We start from the raw sequence: 21,160 nt of genomic DNA, 5'->3' as shown, positions 1-21,160 counted from the left end.
CCAATTGTTAACCCTTCCTATACATATTTGCAATAACTGAAGCGCAGGTGGTTTACGTGCTCATTTTCAAATCAGTATTGTGAAATGTTTAACTCATGATTGTGACTTTCAACATTGCCATTGTTTGTTATATATTAGCCTACAAATGTGTAGCCCAAAGATTTCCAGATAAATAGACCTTTGAATGCAATGGTTTTCCCAAATCAGGCTCCCGTGTACCGATGAACGCTGGATTCCATCAACAAGACCAAACAACGACCAGCAGGAATATACTGCCTCAGACGCTACGCCCACCCTACTTTACCCTCTCTCTCTCTCTCTGTCTCTCTCTCTCTGTCTCTCTCTCTCTGTCTCTCTCTCTCTCGCTCTCTCTGTCTCTCTCTCGCTCTCTCTCCCCCCCCTCTCTGTCTCTCTCTCTCTCTCTCTCTGCCCCTGTCTCCCTCTCTATCTCTCTCTCTCTCTCTCTATATATATATATATATATATATATATATATATCCCTCACACACACACACACACACACACACACACACACACACACACACTCTCTCTCTCTATTAAATTAAATTCAAAGGACTTTAGTAGCATGGGAAACGTGTTTACATTGCCAAAGAAATTGAAACAGATCAAATAAAAGTTAAATAAACAATAAAAAATTAACATTAAACATTACACTCACCAAAGTTCCAAAAGAATAGACATGTCATATTATGTCTATATACAGTGTTATTTTACTAGGCAAGTCAGTTAAGAACAAATTCTTATTTACAATGATGGCCTAGGAACAGCGGGTTAACTGCCTTGTTCATGGGCAGAACGACAGATTTTTACCTTGTCAGCTCAGAAATTTGATCTAGCAATCTTCCCGTTACTAGTCCAACACTCTAACCACTAGGCTACTAGGCTACATAATGATGTGCAAATAGTTAAAGTACAAAAGGGAAAATAAATAAACATAAATATGGGTTGTATTTACAATGGTGTTTGTTCTTCACTGGTTGACCTTTTCTTGTGGCAACAGATCACACATCTTTCTGCTGTGATGGAACACTGTGGTATTTCACCCAGTAAATATGAGAGTTTGTTTTCTGAATTCTTTGTGGGCATGTGTAATCTGTTTCTCACCACCCCACACACACACACACCAGCTTTCTTATTTTCTATTCATTTAAACAGAATAAAAACTAAACTGATTGAACTAAAGATACACAGTAGGCCAATACTTTATACATTCCAGAAAATAGATTTAATATTGAGCAATAAGTAACACCATGATTGTCATATATACACACAGACTGAACACACAGACAGCATCCACAACCCATCAACCACAACCGCTAAAACAATCTTTTGCATTAACCGACAGCAAGTCAAGTTGGCAACATGGTAAGGAAAGTCTTTGAAAGAAACATTTCGAATCTCATTGTTTTACTGGCCATAGACAACTACAGCAACAACAAAAACCCCCCAAAAAACGCAGTAGTGGTTTTTAATACAGTACACAACAAAATACAACAATTTGATACAGTTACATTTTAGATAAGTGATAAAATGCTCATAAAAAAAAAGATAAACCCGAAAACTAAACCCCAGATATAATCATGTTTATAATTATTGGCACCCTGGATAAAGATGAGCAAAAAAATATTGTATAAATAAACAATATAAATACTGAGATATATTTCATGCAAAAAAAACCCGAAGGGTGAAATTATACTATTTTATAACAATACAATTGCTCAGAAAATGAGATTTTGTTGAACAAGAAATACGTACAAAAATCTAAAAAAAGATTGGGGTTCTTGGCACCCCTGTTCCAGCACCCTCCGCTTGCGACGATAACACCACTGAGCCTATTTCTAAAATGTTTTATGAGACTGGAAAACACGTTGGGAGGGATCTTATTCTGTATGGAGGAATGGACTCAAAGTCCAGAGACTGAGGTGACCATTGCAGCATTTAGATTTATGGATGAACGTTTGATTAGTCCTAGTGGTCATTATCTTGCTGGAAGATCCACTTGCGTCAGCCTCTTGGCAGAAGAAATCAGGTTTTTGGCAACAACAAAAAAATATGTCCTGGTACTGGATAAAGTTTCTGATGCCGTTGACCGTAAACAAGGGTCCCGGGACCAGTGGAAGCAAAACAGCTCCATAACATCACAGATCCACCACCATATTTTACAGTAGGTATTGGAGGTTCATTCCTGCATATGCTTCTGTTTTTCAACACTAAACCCATCGCTGTTTTGCGTTGCCAAGGAGCTCTATTTACATGTCATCTGACCAAAGCACCGGTTCCAATCCAATTGCCAATGCCGTTTATCAAACTCCAGGCGGTGCAAACTCCAGGCGGTGCTATGGTCAGATGACATGACAATAGAGTTTTCTTTTGCTGAGCAATTGTATTGGTATAAAATAATATACAGTTTCCCCATATTGTTGAGCATGCAATATAGCTCAGAATTAGTATTTTGTACAGAATGTCTTGGCTCATATTTATCAAGGGGTGTCAATAATGATGGACCTGACAATACCTACAGTACAGTCGTCATTCAAATGCCTGTCATCAATAGAAAACACCTCTGTCTCTCTCTCTCTCTCCATTGTTTAAACTCTATTATACAGTGATAGGAACTATCATCATGATCTCAGCAATGCAGAAAGCCTTTTTGGTTCTCTTTAGCTTATGAGTAGTCAGGCACTTATACAGTAGAAACACAAACTAATGCAAATTCCCAATCTCTAATAACAATGCCACATATAAAAGAAAAGAAAACAGCACATCAAACATATGAATATGAAAACCTACAACAAACGCTACTGACAGAAAAAAAAAAGTGAAAAACAAACAGTGTTATATAGTGGAATCAGTCTAAATCCTATACTATACCTACAACAATCTTAGCCTGGTTCCAGATCGCCTTGTGTTGTCTTGTCAAACCATAGGAGTTGGCTACCCAGCACAAACAGGTCTTGGACCGGACTATAATGGAATGTTTTCTAACCTGAGCGTCAGTGTAAATCGAGCCTGGTTCCAGATCTGTTTGTGTTCTCTTGTCAAATGCAATAGGAGTTGGCTATACAGCACAAACAGATCTAGGACCAGGATAGAATAAACTAACTGTGCTTTTCCAGTATGCTAGTAGTAATCTCATCCATAGAAGTTATATCCCTTCCAAGTCCTATTGGATATGAATGTAAAAATGACTGGCACTTTGTCTCACAATCTCTGTCTTTAAACAGCAGGATTGGGATCAATTCCATTTTAATTCCAGTCAATTCAATTGCACCTTTCAGAAGCTGTGGCATCACCCAGGTGGGTGCTACATGTTCGGCAATGGTCCAGTACCCGCAGAGGACCAGTACCTGTGGAGGAGCGGGTCCTGTGGAGGAGCGGGTCATGTGGAGGAGCGGGTCCTGTGGAGGAGCGGGTCCTGTGGAGGAGGACCGTTGGAGAAGCAGGTGCTTCAAGGGTAATGTAGTTGTGCAAAAGATTTCCTACAGCATACCATTTTCCCTTTTCAGAAGTGTAAACCCAAAAACAAACATTGTCTCTTTTTATCAATCAAATTCATAATAACATACACAATTTATAACAAAATAAATATATTAAACCCTTTACTGCATAATATATATATATTTATATATATATTTTTTCTTTGTACAGAGAGGAGTGTTATGATGAGAACCATAACAATCTCAAACTAGACATAATCTCAATCCTAATCTCACGTTGCCACTACGTTAGATTTCCCTTAACGTTTTACATTTACCTGGGTCGTGTTCATTAAGCACCAAACGGAAGTAAATGGACTGAAACAGGGAGACAACCTTGCATCTGTCCAATAGGAAACGTTAAATTGTCAAACATACATTACTTTGCATGCCCTAATGAATACGACCCTGTTGATGGTTTTGTCAAAGACACAACCGTTATCCTGTTCCAAACCATCGCACCAACTCCCTCTCCTCATCCTTCCATCCCTCCCTCTCCTCATCCTTCCATCCCTCCCTCCCTCTCTTCATCCATCCCTCCCTCCCTCTCCTCATCCTTCCATCCTTCCATCCATCCATCCCTCCCTCTCCTCATCCTTCCATCCCTCCCTCCCTCCTTCCTTCCATCCATCCCTCCCTCCCTCTCCTCATCCCTCCCTCCCTCCCCTCATCCTTCCATCCCTCCCTCCCTCTCCTCATCCTTCCATCCCTCCCTCCCTCTCCTCATCCCTCCCTATTGCCCCCCTGATCCTGTAGTATCATCACTATACTGACTGTTCGAAAGCGGCGACCCAGGCATTGACTCCTCACCCCCCTCACCCCCCGCCCCTGTCCCTCCCTTCACCCTCAGGAAGGCGGAGTTGGGGTGGAGGGCGTGGTAGTGTTTGAGCAGTGCATCCTGGGAAGGGGCGGTGTGGCCACACTCCTCACAGACGTAGAGTTTGTTGCGTCTCTCCTTAAAGGCGTACTGCAGGGTCACACCGTGGATCTTCTTCATGTGAGACTCTAGAGAGCAGCGCTGGGTGAAGGCCTTGTCACAGAGAGAACACTTGTAGGGACGTACTCCTAGAGGGAGACGGGTTAGAGATGGAGGGAGAGACGGGTTAGAGATGGAGAGAGAGACGGGTTAGAGATGGAGAGAGAGACGGGTTAGAGATGGATGGAGGGAGGAAAAGATGGGAGACGGGTTAGAGATGGAGGGAGGAAAAGATGGGAGAGGGACTGGGTTAGAGATGGAGGGGTAGAGGGAGGAAAAGATGGGAGAGGAATGAGAGGAGATGGAGGGATGGAGGGAGGAAAAGATGGCAGAGGGACTGGGTTAGAGATGGAGGGATGGAGGGAGGAAAAGATGGGAGAGGGACTGGGTTAGAGATGGAGGGAGGAAAAGATGGGAGACGGACTGGATTAGAGATGGAGGGATGGAGGGAGGAAAAGATGGGAGAGGGACTGGATTAGAGATGGAGGGATGGAGGGAGGAAAAGATGGGAGAGGGACTGGACTAGAGATGGAGGGATGGAGGGAGGAAAAGATGGGAGAGGAATGAGAGGAGATGGAGGGATGGAGGGAGGAAAAGATGGGAGAGGAATGAGAGGAGATGGAGGGATGGAGGGAGGAAAAGATGGGAGAGGAATGAGAGGAGATGGAGGGAGGAAAAGATGGGAGAGGAATGAGAGGAGATGGAGGGATGGAGGGAGGAAAAGATGGGAGACTGACTGGATTAGAGATGGAGGGGTGGAGGGAGGAAAAGATGGGAGAGGGACTGGATTAGAGATGGATGGAGGGAGGAAAAGATGGGAGAGGGACTGGACTAGAGATGGATGGAGGGAGGAAAAGATGGGAGAGGGACTGGACTAGAGATGGATGGAGGGAGGAAAAGATGGGAGAGGGACTGGACTAGAGATGGAGGGATGGAGGGAGGAAAAGATGGGAGAGGAATGAGAGGAGATGGAGGGATGGAGGGAGGAAAAGATGGGAGACTGACTGGATTAGAGATGGAGGGGTAGAGGGAGGAAAAGATGGCAGAGGGACTGGATTAGAGATGGATGGAGGGAGGAAAAGATGGGAGAGGGACTGGACTAGAGATGGAGGGATGGAGGGAGGAAAAGATGGGAGAGGAATGAGAGGAGATGGAGGGATGGAGGGAGGAAAAGATGGGAGACTGACTGGATTAGAGATGGAGGGATGGAGGGAGGAAAAGATGGGAGAGGAATGAGAGGAGATGGAGGGATGGAGGGAGGAAAAGATGGCAGAGGGACTGGGTTAGAGATGGAGGGATGGAGGGAGGATAAGATGGGAGAGAGACTGGACTAGAGATGGAGGGATGGAGGGAGGAAAAGATGGGAGAGGAATGAGAGGAGATGGAGGGATGGAGGGAGGAAAAGATGGGAGAGGAATGAGAGGAGATGGAGCAGCACTGGGTGGAGTTAGGGGTGGGTGGGGTTTAGTGAGGGGTGGGTGGGATTTAGTGAGGGGTGGGTGGGATTTAGTGAGGGGTAGAGTGAGGAGTGGGTGGGATTTAGTGAGGGGTGGAGTGCGGGGTGAGGGGTAAGGGTGAGGGTTGCGTGGGGTGTAGTGAGGGGTAGGCTGAGGGGTTTAGTGAGGGGTTTAGTGAGGGATGGGCTGAGGGGTTTAGTGAGGGGTTTAGTGAGGGGTGGGCTGAGGGGTTTAGTGAGGGGTTTAGTGAGGGATGGGCTGAGGGGGTGGCTGAGGGGTTTAGTGAGGGGTTTAGTGAGGGGTGGGCTGAGGGGTTTAGTGAGGGATGGGCTGAGGGGTGGGCTGAGGGGTTTAGTGAGGGGTTTAGTGAGGGATGGGCTGAGGGGTTGGCTGAGGGGTTTAGTGAGGAGTTTAGTGAGGGGTGGGCTGAGGGGTTTAGTGAGGGGTTTAGTGAGGGGTTTAGTGAGGGGTGGGCTGAGGGGTTTAGTGAGGGGTGGGCTGAGGGGTTTAGTGAGGGGTTTAGTGAGGGGTGGGCTGGTTAATGGTTGGTGTGGTGTACCTGCGAGTCTGTACGTCTCTCTGTCCGTGTGCCTGTGTGCCTGTGTGCCTGTGTGCGTCTCCTACCTGTGTGTGTGTGTCCTACCTGTGTGTGTGTGTGTGTCCTACCTGTGTGTGTGTGTGTGTGTGTGTGTGTGTGTGTGTGTGTGTGTGTGTGTGTCCTACCTGTGTGTGTGCGTGTGTGTGTGTGTCCTACCTGTGTGTGTGCGTGTGTGTGTGTGTCCTACCTGTGTGTGCGTGTGTGTGTGTGCGTCCTACCTGTGTGTGTCCTGACGTGTCTCTTCAGGTCGAAGGTGTCGTTAAATCCTTTACCACAGTGGTTACACAGGTGTCTCTTTGTATCACTGTGACACTTCAGGTGCCGGTTCAACATCCTCTGGTACTGGAACACCTTCTGGCACATCTGATGGGTTACACAGGAACAGGAGAGAGAAATGGTTAGAGGAGGGGGGATTACACATAGAGGAGAGAGGGGGGGTTAGACATGGAGGGAGAGGAGAGAGGGGGGATTAGACATGGAAGGAGAGGAGAGAGGGGGGATTAGACATGGAGGGAGAGGAGAGATTAGACATGGAGGGAGAGGAGAGAGGGGGATTAGACATGGAGGGAGTGGAGAGAGGGGGGATTAGACATGGAGGGAGTGGAGAGAGGGGGGGATGGGGAGAGAGGAGAGAGGGGGGGATTACACATAGAGGAGAGAGGAGAGAGGGGGGGATTACACATAGAGGAGAGAGGGGGGGTTAGACATGGAGGGAGAGGAGAGATTAGACATGGAGGGAGAGGAGAGATTAGACATGGAGGGAGAGGAGAGAGGGGGGATTACACATAGAGGAGAGAGGGGGGTTAGACATGGAGGGAGAGGAGAGATTAGACATGGAGGGAGAGGAGAGATTAGACATGGAGGGAGAGGAGAGAGGGGGGATTAGACATGGAGGGAGAGGAGAGAGGGGGGATTACACATAGAGGAGAGAGGGGGGGTTAGACATGGAGGGAGAGGAGAGAGGGGGGATTAGACATGGAGGGAGAGGAGAGATTAGACATGGAGGGAGAGGAGAGATTAGACATGGAGGGAGAGGAGAGATTAGACATGGAGGGAGAGGAGAGAGGGGGGATTAGACATGGAGGGAGAGGAGAGATTAGACATGGAGGGAGAGGAGAGATTAGACATGGAGGGAGAGGAGAGAGGGGGATTAGACATGGAGGGAGAGGAGAGAGGGGGGTTAGACATGGAGGGAGTGGAGAGAGGGGGGAATTAGACATGGAGGGAGTGGAGAGAGGGGGAATTAGACATGGAGGGAGTGGAGAGAGGGGGATTAGACATGGAGGGAGTGGAGAGGGGGGGATAGACATGGAGGGAGTGGAGAGAGGGGGGATTAGACATGGAGGGAGAGGAGAGAGGGGGGATTAGACATGGAGGGAGAGGAGAGGGGGGGGATTAGACATGGAGGGAGAGGAGAGAGGGGGGATTAGACATGGAGGGAGTGGAGAGAGGGGGGGATGGGGAGAGAGGAGAGAGGGGGGGATGGGGAGAGAGGAGAGAGGGGGGGATGGGGAGAGAGGAGAGAGGGGGGATGGGGAGAGAGGAGAGGGGGGGGATGGGGAGAGAGGAGAGAGGGGGGGATGGGGAGAGAGGAGAGGGGGGGGATGGGGAGAGAGGAGAGGGGGGGATGGTGAGAGAGGAGGTTATCTGACATACCTGGCACACGAACGACGCCTGAGCACCTGTCCCTGACCTCGTTACTGTGGAGACCGGGCCAGTAGCGGACGTCGTCAAGGCAACAGGTGTGGTGGTGATTTCGGGGACGGAAGGCCGGGGAGGTATTGGAATCTCACTGGGTAGCTCACCTGTAGTCACCTATAGAAGAGACAGAGAAAAAGACAGAAAGAGAGAGACAGGAGAAAAAAAAAGTTAAGAGATGATTGGGGGTTTTATATTCCCAGAACAACAAACACGATGACAACAACAAAAAAAGACTACATTCCCCATGATGCCTCAGTCACTCACCTTGATTTTGGAGCGGACGTAGGTGCTGCTCTGTGCCCTCCTCTTGACCTCCAACCCCTGACCCGGGCTTTGGGGTTGACCCAGCACCGTGCACGAGGGCAGCTCCGCTCTAGGGGTCATCACGCTGTGCACGTCATGCAGGAGTGATTCTGTGCGTTTGGTGTATTCGTAGCGTGTCGTCGTGGAGAGACAGAGAGCGGTCTCTGCTGGGCTGGCTTCAGTCTCCTCCAATAAGGGGAATGCAGACACTGGAACAAGAGAGGAGAAAAGATACCATATTGTAGGTTATATTCTATATGTAATGTAACACACACAAGAAGGACAGAGGGAGTGGGGGGGGGGGTGTCTTGTGCTTCACACACACTATAGTTACCGTTGGACCAGTCTGACCGGCCAGTCCAGAGACACAGGTTCCTGCTTTAAGCTCCTCAAACACACACACCTCCGCAGCCAGTACAGACACACCTCCGCAGCCAGTACAGACACACCTCCGCAGCCAGTACAGACACACCTCCGCAGCCAGTACAGACACACCTCCGCAGCCAGTACAGACACACCTCCAGCCAGTACAGACACACCCCCAGCCAGTGCAGACACACCTCCAGCCAGTGCAGACACACCTCCAGCCAGTACAGACACACCTCCAGCCAGTGCACACACACCTCCAGCCAGTACAGACACACCTCCAGCCAGTACAGACACACCTCCGCAGCCAGTACAGACACACCTCCGCAGCCAGTACAGACACACCTCCAGCCAGTACAGACACACCTCCAGCCAGTACAGACACACCTCCGCAGCCAGTACAGACACACCTCCAGCCAGTACAGACACACCTCCAGCCAGTACAGACACACCTCCAGCCAGTGCAGACACACCTCCAGCCAGTTATTGTAGAGACGCGTGTGTGTGTGTGTGTGTGTGTGTGTGTGTGTGTGTGTGTGTGTGTGTGTGTGTGTGTGTGTGTGTGTGTGTGTGTGTGTGTGTGTGTGTGTTCTATGAATGTCAGTTGATCACACAATTGAATCTGTTGATTCTATAACAGGACAGGAGCCAATCGGATAACTCGCAAATCAAAGCGTTGCAACATTTTGGGTGAGGTCACGTTGTTTTGTGTGGGTCATAATCTGGGGCGTCAACCTGAAACCCTGAGGGGATTTTTTTTTAAAGAAGTAAAATATCTGCTAAAAATCTGGGTAAAAGATTTAAAGAAATGTGATGTAGTTGTTGGCTGCTTTTGTAAAGTCTACTAACCTTATCAACAGGCTTGCCAGATAAGACAGGTCAACAAGATAGCAATTCAAACTTCATTTATAGCTTCAAATGGCTTCTTGGTGGTCAATTGAATTTACAAACATACGGTACATTCGGAAAATATTCAGACCCCTTGACTTTTTCTGCATTTTGTTACGTTACAACCTTATTCTAAAATGTATTAAATCGTTTTTTCCCCCATCAATCTACAAACAATGCCCCATAATGACAAAGCAGAAAGAGATTTTTAGACATTTTTGCAAATGTATTATAAAAAAAATAAAATGAAAGATCACATTTACATAAGTATTCAGACCCTTTACTTTGTTGAAGCACCTTTGGCAGCTATTACAGCCTCGAGTCTTGTTGGGTATGATGCTACAAGCTTGTCACACATGTATTTGGGGAGTTTCTCTCATTCTTCTCTGCAGATCCTCTCAAGTTCTGTCAGGTTGGATGGGGAGCGTCGCTGCACAGCTATTTTCAGGTCTCTCCAGAGATGTTAGATCGGGTTCAAGTCCGGGCTCTGGCTGGGCCACTCAAGGACATTCAGAGACTTGTCCCGAAGCCACTCCTGCGTTGTCTTGGCTGTGTGCTTAGGGTTGTTGTCCTGTTGGAAGGTGAACCTTCGCCCCAGTCTGAGTTCCTGAGCGCTCTGGAGCAGGTTTCCACCAAGGATCTCTCTGTACTTTGCTCCGTTCATCTTTCCCCTCGATCCTGACTAGTCTCCCAGTCCCTGCCGCTGAAAAACATCTCCACAGCATCCTTCGATGGGCGAGCCGTTTGGGAAATTTGGGGCAAAATTAGAGTATACCCACTTCCCCAGGCGAAACAACACCACTGCTTAAGTTGGTTGCTCCCACATAGACACCAATGGTTTACTTTACTTACCTCATTGAATTCCTTCGAAAACAGGAAAAACAAGAGGTCTCCTCTTCCTCTTTACACTTTCCTCTACTGATGGATCCGTGCACCTCGGAAGGAACCATTTACTAGGGAGAATGGGGGTGGCGGGTACTCCTTGCCTGGTCCAGTCAGTGTGCTCCCTCCTCAAAATACAGCTGACAGATATTTTTTATAAATAATTATGATAAAACACGGGCTTTAAAATGAAGTTTAGTAATTAATATATTTTGTTTTATGTAAAAGTTTAATTTGAGGGAGCAGGTTCCACCTATTCTCAGTGTCATATTGGGACAGAATTAAGTTGTTTTTATTGTAACCGTTTAATTGGTCAACTGAAGTCATATTTCACTTCAAAAAAATAAAAATAAAAAAAACACACACACACACACACACGTTGGTGAATTGTTAAATTCGAGCTGTTTGCTCACCCCTCCCTTCCCTCACACCAGCGCAAAGCGCGCCTCCAGGCAAACAATGACCATATAACCAGATATTATGACATGGATATTTGAAACCTTGGTTCAGTCTCATCTTTGAAAACCTCATTCATGTTATCAAACAGTCTGAAACTAACCAGCCTGTTATCATAGACTAGACCAGGGGTAGGTATCCCTGCTTCTGGAGTCGCGTCAGTGTGTTGAATTTAAGCAGTCACTGAACAAATCAATTCGTTTAATTGGTCAGGCGTGGAACAAAATCCTGCAGTACCTGCGACACTCCAGGAACAGGGTTGCCTTCCCCTGGACTAGACGTAATATAGTAAACGTAAATCCTGGACACTCAAATTAGTATAATATTTGACGTCTGGTATGGTTACAGAAGACAATACGTTTACTTAAGGCAGAACTAAAGCAGGCTGGTATAACCCAAAGGCTGTGCTTTCAAATCTCATCACAGACAACTTTGCAACTACTTTTTAGTTACTTGCAACTATTTAGCATGTTAGCTAACTCTTCCTCTAACCCTAACCCTTTAATCTAACCTAACCCTAAACTTAACCCCTTTAATCTAACCTAACCCTAAACTATAACCCCTAGCCTAGCTAACGTTAGCCACCTAGCCAACGTTAGCCACCTAGCCAACGTTAGCCACCTAGCCAACGTTAGCCACCTAGCCAACGTTAGCCACCTAGCCAACGTTAGCCACCTAGCCAACGTTAGCCACCTAGCCAACGTTAGCCACCTAGCCAACGTTAGCCACCTAGCCAACGTTAGCCACCTAGCCAACGTTAGCCACAACAAATTGGAATTTGTAACATATCATACATTTTGCAAATTCCTAACATAATGTTCGTATTGCACATCATATGAAATGGATGATGGACATCGACAATTTAATACATGCCATACAAAACGTGTTATACTAAATGGAGTGTCCCCAATTTAAGTTTACTATGTTACGTCTATTCCTGAGCACAGGCTGAACTAATGGTTTAATGAAAAGTGTCAAACACAGAGGCGGATGAAGTCAAAGACAATGTAAAGGCTAATATTCAAATAATAAGCCTAGGTGCTATCTTAACCTCCCATGGAGAGAGAAGAAGAGAGGAGAGAGAGAGAGAGAGAGAGAGAGTCAACAGGAGAACAGGCGGTAGTGGTTTGGTGTGTTTGCTAAGGGTGTATGACTGTGTGTTGGGAGACGAGGATACTAACCTTAGTCCGTTACATTCACCCAGCATCTACCATCCTAAACATTACCCAGACGGCGGGGGCGCGCACACGTACGCTCCCGTCCAGCGCACTCAATGAAGAATGCTACTTCCCAAATGTGCACAGGTACTGTTAGCACCGGGGTTTTGTCTCAATTTGGAAAAAAATATCTCCTGTGATATTTTATTTATTTATTTATTAGTTGAAGCTACAAAAATAATAGAATAGCTACTAAGCACATACGTTTCAATGTCCAACTATCAAATTATCTTTCTCAGAATTATGGTGAGAACTGTGTAACCTTAACCTAACCTAACATAACCTAACCTATGCTAAACGCATAACGTGATAAAACGCCATGGAAGTATTGTTAGGGACAATGATCACAGCTGTAGCTGCAGTGAAACACAAGTCGAGTCGGCGTGGCCGGTAACTTCACGCAGCTGGGTAATAACGTTGTCACCATGACTACTGCCGGTGATTTGGCTCTTCAGGCAATAACCTGACGGTCACATCTTTTGAGTTGGAAATAGCCTTGGTTTTCATAAAAACATATTCAACTTAGACAATTTGATAACAATCAAATAACACACATCAGCAACCAAAAAAAAATAGATCTTACAGCCTACCCGATAACCATACTGAGAGGTTTGGTTTGTTTCTTACCTAAAGCGTTTTTAATGTTTTTTTAAATAGATTTCACTTCCTGAACTAATCTATCTCCTGTTGGGTGCTAATCTAACGGTCGTTTTCAGTACCAGAGACTTTTCTAAAAGGTCATGATTAAAAGTTAACTGTGGTGGGGGAAGGAGATCTTAGGTGAATGTGTTTACATTTACATAGCAGGCGCTCTTATGCAGATCGACTTACAGGAGCTATTTGGGTTTTGGTGCCTTGCTCAAAGGGCACATCGATAGACTTTTCACCAAGTCGTCTCGAAACAGCAACCTTTCAGTTACTGCACCAACGCTAGTAACCGCTCGGCTTCCTGCCCGCTATCAGTTATCTGATACCGCAGACCATAACGATAACAAAAAGCCCACCGGTACAATGGCGATTGTTCTCAGGACAGCGACGCAAGAGAAGACATATCTAGTCTAGTTAAAACAACAAGAAGATGAGGTGAAACCTCCGTGTAAAACACTGGTAACGTTAAGTGTTCGGCTACTGTGTGGATGATGGCTAAAAAAATATATATATATACATTTTATGTCTACATGTCAAGCAGTTAAAGGCATATCTGGTCTACACAGTAGGACTACATCTCAAATCTATTGCAAACCGAGATGCTATCTGTTTTCCATGAAGCGCCGCGGTATAGACTGTCTATAAGGTCAACCTGCCGCGCTTCGTGAAACAAGTGGCTCTTGGTTTACAATAGATATGACAGGCCGTATGGGTGAGGTAGACAGGCCGTATGGGTGAGGTAGACAGGCCCGTATGGGTGAGGTAGACAGGCCGTATGGGTGAGGTAGACAGGCCGTATGGGTGAGGTAGACAGGCCGTATGGGTGAGGTAGATTGGGGCAGTGCTGCAACCGGTTTCACCCCTCTCTCTCTCTCTCTCTCTCTCTCTCTCTCTCTCTCTCTCTCTCTCTCTCTCTCTCTCTCTCTCTCTCTCTCTCTCTCTCTCTCTCTCCTTCAGGGAGACTACTCGGGTCTGAAGATCGGACAGCAGGAGTTGTAACGGCTGTCCTGGTTATCTGTGTGGCTCACAGCACAGGGGAACAATGCCACACGCACTATAGTTGGGCCTGGCCCGCTGCGACGCAGTGGCTTTACCTTTAGACCAAGAAAAGTTCAATAAAACCCACCAAAAATATGTTATTGGTAGTCCTATGATCTATCCTGGAATATGGCCTGCAATGACAGTGTAAACATGATGCCAAAACATTCCGCCCCGATACTGCTGTAATGTAGCCTCTTTTGGATAAATAATTATAACAGTTTCAGGTTGACTTTTTGTTAAACCGTTATAGCGTAACAATTTATTAATCGTGTCATTGAACACTGATTTCCCGTTATTCGGTGCCGCTGTGTGCTGCTGCTGCTGCTCGTGTTCCACCGAAACAAAATGGTTTATTAACGGAACACAACGTCGAACTCTCTCACCTGGGATATAGACGTACCCGCGCTCGTGGTCTGGCTGCTCGCTCCAGTTCCGCTTACCGGGAGAGTATCTCGCCTTCTTTACAAGGAAGGCTCGCGGCATGCTCGCTTTTTACGGATAATCTGTCGTCTAATCAATATACTCCAGGTAAACCGGTGAAGAAAAAAAAACTTCCCGCTGGAGAAAAAATTAATTAAACGGTAAGGATTGTTCCCCTCTCTTCTTCTTCGCGCACTCCTCCCTCCTTCTCCACCTTAACAACAAACTTTGTAGCTCTGTAGTTTCTGTCTTCTACCTATCCCGTTTTCTTTCTCTTTTTATCCGTTGTTTTTCTCCCAGCCCACACTCCACGAAAACAGCACCGGTAGCGTCTCTGCAGGTGAGTCCGTTGTTCAGGTGTGCCCGTACCTTCAGGCTACGGTCTATCCTCGGAGTTTGTCAGGTAGACCGCTGATAACGATTCTGATTCACAACAACACAACACGGTGAATTCAGAGGTTGGTCAAAGGCAACACAGGTAGTCTAGACCTTTCTTTCCTTTATTCAGGAAGCACAGGTAGCAGCGCGCATGCGCCTCAGAAATAACGGTGACAAACTAGATCTGGGCCAGGCTACTACCTGTTCGACCGGTTTCTTCGTTTCTTTTTTACACACTCCCTCTCGCTTTCTCCATTCCGCTTCGAGGTGGGAACGAGAAGAAGGGCAAGAAAATATATTACAAAGGGGAGGGGAAATATTAGAGTATAGCAGACTACGTATAGAGGGTAAATAAATAGTTGATTAGTGAGAAAGGGGGAAGTGCTTCGTCACAGTGGCGCATAAAGAACAGGACCACTTTTATTCCCATGTGTTTGTTCTGATGAGGGGTGGGGGAGTGCATTCGGAAAGTATTCAGACCCCTTTACTTTTTTCACTTTTTGTTACATTACAGCCTTATTCTTTACATAAGTATTCAGACCCTTTACTCAGTACTTTGTTGAAGCACCTTTGGCAGTGATTACAGCTTCGAGTCTTCTTGGGTATGACTCTACAACTTGTCACACATGTATTTGGGGAGTTTCTCCCATTTCTTCTCTGCAGATCCACTCAAGCACTGTCAGGTTGGATGGGGAGCGTCGCTGAACAGCTATTTTCAGGTCTCTCCAGAGATGTTAGATCGGTTTCAAGTTCGGGCTCTGGCTGGGCCACTCAAGGACAGTCAGAGACATCCCCACAGCATGATGCTGCCACCACCATGCTTCACTGAAGGGATGGTGCCAGGTTTCCTCCAGACGTGACGCTTGGCATTCAGGCCAAATGGCCAGACAGGTGTGCATAGTCACTTTACCCCTACCTACATGTACAGATTACCTCAACTAACCTGTACCCCTTACTGTTTATTATCTATACATAGTCACTTCACCCCTACCTACATGTACAGATTACCTCAACTAGCCTGTACCCCCTTACTGTTTATTATCTATACATAGTCACTTCACCCCTACCTACATGTACAGATTACCTCAACTAGCCTGTACCCCCTTACTGTTTATTATCTATACATAGTCACTTCACCCCTACCTACATGTACAGATTACCTCAACTAGCCTGTACCCCCTTACTGTTTATTATCTATACATAGTCACTTCACCCCTACCTACATGTACAGATTACCTCAACTAACCTGTACCCCTTACTGTTTATTATCTATACATAGTCACTTCACCCCTACCTACATGTACAGATTACCTCAACTAGCCTATACCCCTTACTGTTTATTATCTATACATAGTCACTTCACCCCTACCTACATGTACAGATTACCTCAACTAGCCTATACCCCTTACTGTTTATTATCTATACATAGTCACTTCACCCCTACCTACATGTACAGATTACCTCAACTAGCCTGTACCCCAGCACACTGACTCTGTACCGGTACCCCCTGTATATAGCCTCCACATTGACTCTGTACTGGTACCCCCTGTATATAGCCTCCACATTGACTCTGTACTGGTACCCCCTGTATATAGCCTCCACATTGACTCTGTACTGGTACCCCCTGTATATAGCCTCCACATTGACTCTGTACTGGTACCCCCTGTATATAGCCTCCACACTGACTCGGTACCGGTACCCCCTGTATATAGCCTCCACATTGACTCTGTACTGGTACCCCCTGTATATAGCCTCCACATTGACTCTGTACCGGTACCCCCTGTATATAGCCTCCACATTGACTCTGTACTGGTACCCCCTGTATATAGCCTCCACATTGACTCTGTACCGGTACCCCCTGTATATAGCCTCCACATTGACTCTGTACCGGTACCCCCTGTATATAGCCTCCACATTGACTCTGTACTGGTACCCCCTGTATATAGCCTCCACATTGACTCTGTACTGGTACCCCCTGTATATAGTCTCCACACTGACTCTGTACCGGTACCCCCTGTATATAGTCTCCACACTGACTCTGTACTGGTGCCCCCTGTATATAGCCTCCACATTGACTCTGTACCGTAACACCCTGTATATAGCCTCCACATTGACTCTGTACTGGTACCCCCTGTATATAGCCTCCACATTGACTCTGTACCGTAACACCCTGTATATAGCCTCCACATTGACTCTGTACTGGTGCCCCCTGTATATAACCTCCACATTGACTCTGTACCGGTACCCCCTGTATATAGCCTCCACATTGACTCTGTACTGGTACCCCCTGTATATAGCCTCCACATTGACTCTGTACCGGTACCCCCCTGTATATAGCCTCCACATTGACTCTGTACCGGTACCCCCTGTATATAGTCTCCACATTGACTCTGTACTGGTACCCCCTGTATATAGCCTCCACATTGACTCTGTACCGGTACCCCCTGTATATAGTCTCCACATTGACTCTGTACCGGTACCCCCCTGTATATAGCCTCCACATTGACTCTGTACCGGTACCCCCCTGTATATAGCCTCCACATTGACTCTGTACCGGTACCCCCTGTATATAGCCTCCACATTGACTCTGTACTGGTACCCCCTGTATATAGCCTCCACATTGACTCTGTACCGGTACCCCCCTGTATATAGCCTCCACATTGACTCTGTACTGGTACCCCCCTGTATATAGCCTCCACATTGACTCTGTACTGGTACCCCCTGTATATAGTCTCCACATTGACTCTGTACTGGTACCCCCTGTATATAGCCTCCACATTGACTCTGTACTGGTACCCCCTGTATATAGCCTCCACATTGACTCTGTACTGGTACCCCCTGTATATAGCCTCCACATTGACTCTGTACCGTAACACCCTGTATATAGCCTCCACATTGACTCTGTACTGGTACCCCCTGTATATAGCCTCCACATTGACTCTGTACTGGTACCCCCTGTATATAGCCTCCACATTGACTCTGTACCGTAACACCCTGTATATAGCCTCCACATTGACTCTGTACCGGTACCCCCTGTATATAGCCTCCACATTGACTCTGTACTGGTACCCCCTGTATATAGTCTCCACACTGACTCTGTACTGGTACCCCCTGTATATAGCCTCCACATTGACTCTGTACTGGTACCCCCTGTATATAGACCCGTTATTCTTATTGTGTTACTTTTTATTATTACTTTTTATTTTAGTCTACTTGGTAAATATTTTCTTCTTCTTGAACTGCACTGTTGGTTAAGTAAGCATTTTCAAGTCTACACTTGTTGTATTCGGTGCATGTGACAAATAAAGTTTGATTCGATTTTAAATAGTTCAATCTTGGTTTCATCAGACCAGAGATCTTGTTTTTCATGGTCTGAGAGTCCTTTAGGTGCCTTTTGGCAAACTTCAAGCAGGCCATCATGTGCCTTTTACTGAGGAGTGGCTTCCGTCTGGCCACTCTACCATAAAGGCCTGATTGGTGGAGTGCTGCAGAGATGGTTGTCCTTCTGGAAGGTTCTCTCATCTCCACAGAGGAACTCTGGAGCTCAGTCAGAGTGACCATTGGGTTCTTGGTCACCTCCCTGACCAAGACCCTTCTCTCCTGATTGCTCAGTTTAGCCAGGCAGCCAGCTCTAGGAAGAGTCTTGGTGGTTCCAAACTTCTTCCATTTAAGAATGATGGAGGCCACTGTGTTCTTGGGGACCTTCAATGCTGCAGATATGTTTTTGTACCCTTCCCCAGATCTGTGCCTCGACACAATCCTGTCTCGGAGCTCTACGGACAATTCCTTCAACCTCATGGCTTGGTTTTTGCTCTGACATGCACTATCAACTGTGTGATAGACAGGTGTGTACCTTTCCAAATCATGTCCAATCAATTGAATTTACCACAGGTGGATTCCAATCAAGTTGTAGAAACATCTCAAGGATGATCAATGGAAACAGGATGCACCTGAGCTCTATTTTGAGTCTCATAGCAAAGGGTCTGAATAGTTATGTAAATTAGTTTTTTATTTTCATAAATTTGCAAACATAAAAAAAAAATGGTTTTCGCTTTGTCATTATGTGGTATTGTGTGTAGATTGATGAGGGAAAAAACGAATTATATCAATTTTAGAATAAGGCTGTAATGTAAAAAAAATTGTGAAAAGTCAAGGGGTCTGAATACTTTCTGAATGGACTCACCTTGTTATGCTGTGCTTCCTTGAACAGGAAGTGGCGCGGCGGTCCTTCGTGGGCAAATTCTGTCATAAAACTTTGACATCAAAGTCTGGCATTCTCTGGATTTATGGTGCTTTCAAGACAACTGGGAACTCAAAAAACCAATACTTTTTATGATGACGTCAGTGATCTTCAGGTCGTAGCTCTAGAAAGAGACCCGACTTCAGGATTTACAATTCAGAGTTGAATGAAAGTTCAAAACGTATTTTCCCAGTCGTAGCTCGATTTTCCCCTGAGTTCCCAGTTGTCTTGAACTCACTAAAATCTGATTTTGCAGTTCCAAGTTAACAGTTGTTTTGAGCGCTGCACAAATCATGCTTCATTGATAGCATGGCTAACGTTGAATGTTTATAATTTTAAACTTGGAAAAGAGACCCTTAATCATAGACTTGGGACCACACAGCCACTACACTGAATAGCAGGCTATTGATTGCTTTGCAATGCTTGCATTTAGCCACTGATTCCTTACAAACTACTCATTGTTGAATTTGTGATTTCCAACTTGTTGTGTAATGTTTATGTCCAATGGCCGATGAGCAGAAATACGTTTTATCTATAATTACTCTTCCTCCATCTCTACCTGTTACTCTCCTCTTCCTCTCTCTCCCTCCATCTCTACCTGTTACTCTCCTCTTCCTCTGTCTGTACCCGTTACTCTCCTCTTCCTCTCCCTCCCTCTGTCTGTACCTGTTACTCTCCTCTTCCTCTCTCTCCCTCTGTCTGTACCTGTTACTCTCCTCTTCCTCTCTCTCCCTCCGTCTGTACCTGTTACTCTCCTCTTCCTCTCTCTCCCTCCGTCTGTACCTGTTACTCTCCTCTTCCTCTCTCTCCCTCTGTCTGTACCTGTTACTCTCCTCTTCCTCTCTCTCCCTCCGTCTGTACCTGTTACTCTCCTCTTCCTCTCTCTCCCTCCGTCTGTACCTGTTACTCTCCTCTTCCTCTCCCTCCGTCTGTACCTGTTACTCTCCTCTTCCTCTCTCTCCCTCTGTCTGTACCTGTTACTCTCCTCTTCCTCTCTCTCCCTCCGTCTGTACCTGTTACTCTCCTCTTCCTCTCTCTCCCTCTGTCTGTACCTGTTACTCTCCTCTTCCTCTCTCTCCCTCCGTCTGTACCTGTTACTCTCCTCTTCCTCTCTCTCCCTCCGTCTGTACCTGTTACTCTCCTCTTCCTCTCTCTCCCTCTGTCTGTACCTGTTACTCTCCTCTTCCTCTCTCTCCCTCCATCTGTACCCGTTACTCTCCTCTTCCTCTCTCTCCCTCCGTCTGTACCTGTTACTCTCCTCTTCCTCTCTCTCCCTCCGTCTGTACCTGTTACTCTCCTCTTCCTCTCTCTCCCTCTGTCTGTACCTGTTACTCTCCTCTTCCTCTCTCTCCCTCCGTCTGTACCTGTTACTCTCCTCTTCCTCTCTCTCCCTCTGTCTGTACCTGTTACTCTCCTCTTCCTCTCTCTCCCTCTGTCTGTACCTGTTACTCTCCTCTTCCTCTCTCTCCCTCCGTCTGTACCTGTTACTCTCCTCTTCCTCTCTCTCCCTCTGTCTGTACCTGTTACTCTCCTCTTCCTCTCTCTCCCTCCATCGGTACCCGTTAGTCTCCTCTTCCTCTCTCTCCCTCTGTCTGTACCCGTTACTCTCCTCTTCCTCTCTCTCCCTCTGTCTGTACCTGTTACTCTCCTCTTCCTCTTATGATTGTTTTCTGGAACTCTGGCAAGGCTTTTCTTTAGTGTAAAGATTGACAGTTTATCATACTGTATCTTGATAAGTTTGAATCTACGGGGAATAATCATCACCACATTCTTAACAGTTGCAGGCAGTAAAACATATTTACTGTGGTACAGGTGTTTCTGATACATTTTTATTTATTTAACCTTTATTTAACTAGGCAAGTCAGTTAAGAACAAATTCTTATTTATAATGACGGCCTACACCGGCCAAACCCAGACGACGCTGGGCCAATTGTGCGCCACCCTATGGGACTCCCAATCACAGCCGGTTGTGATACAGCTTGGAATCGAACCAGGGTCTGTAGTGACGCCTCTAGCACTGAGATGCAGTGCCTTAGACCGCTGCGCCACTCAGGAGCCCCAAAATGATGTATATAAGAGCCAATAGCTCTGC

The 21,160-nt window shown here is 46.4% G+C and overlaps 1 protein-coding gene across 1 annotated transcript; it reads right to left on the bottom strand.

The window, feature by feature from the left end:
• Positions 1–4,230: 4,230 nt before the first annotated feature.
• On the bottom strand, positions 4,231–14,955 carry ovol1a (ovo-like zinc finger 1a). The gene is made up of 5 exons (XM_014156745.1): positions 14,414–14,955; positions 8,494–8,741; positions 8,185–8,343; positions 6,747–6,891; positions 4,231–4,562 (listed from the first exon to the last, which is right to left on the bottom strand). The coding sequence occupies exons 1-5, from the start codon at positions 14,511–14,513 to the stop codon at positions 4,231–4,233; spliced, it is 984 nt and encodes a 327-aa protein (XP_014012220.1). The 5' UTR covers positions 14,514–14,955.
• Between the last annotated feature and the right edge of the window lie 6,205 nt (positions 14,956–21,160).

Source organism: Salmo salar, chromosome ssa18 (genome assembly GCF_905237065.1).
Source record: "Salmo salar chromosome ssa18, Ssal_v3.1, whole genome shotgun sequence".
Classification (NCBI taxonomy): Eukaryota; Metazoa; Chordata; class Actinopteri; order Salmoniformes; family Salmonidae; genus Salmo; species Salmo salar.
The sequence above is the reverse complement of the archived record's forward strand: the minus strand, read 5'-3'. Positions and strand labels throughout refer to the sequence as shown.

What these genes read in the sequence shown, in the direction of transcription:
- ovol1a (XM_014156745.1), bottom strand. Translation starts at nt 14,513, where the DNA reads ATGCCGCGAGCCTTCCTTGTAAAGAAGGCGAGATACTCTCCCGGTAAG. An exon ending in AGGCGTCGTTCGTGTGCCAG is followed by an intron (nt 6,892 to 8,184) that starts GTATGTCAGATA and finishes GTAACCCATCAG; the next exon opens with ATGTGCCAGAAGGTGTTCCA. An exon ending in ACACGTCAGGACACACACAG is followed by an intron (nt 4,563 to 6,746) that starts GTAGGACGCACA and finishes GTCTCCCTCTAG; the next exon opens with GAGTACGTCCCTACAAGTGT.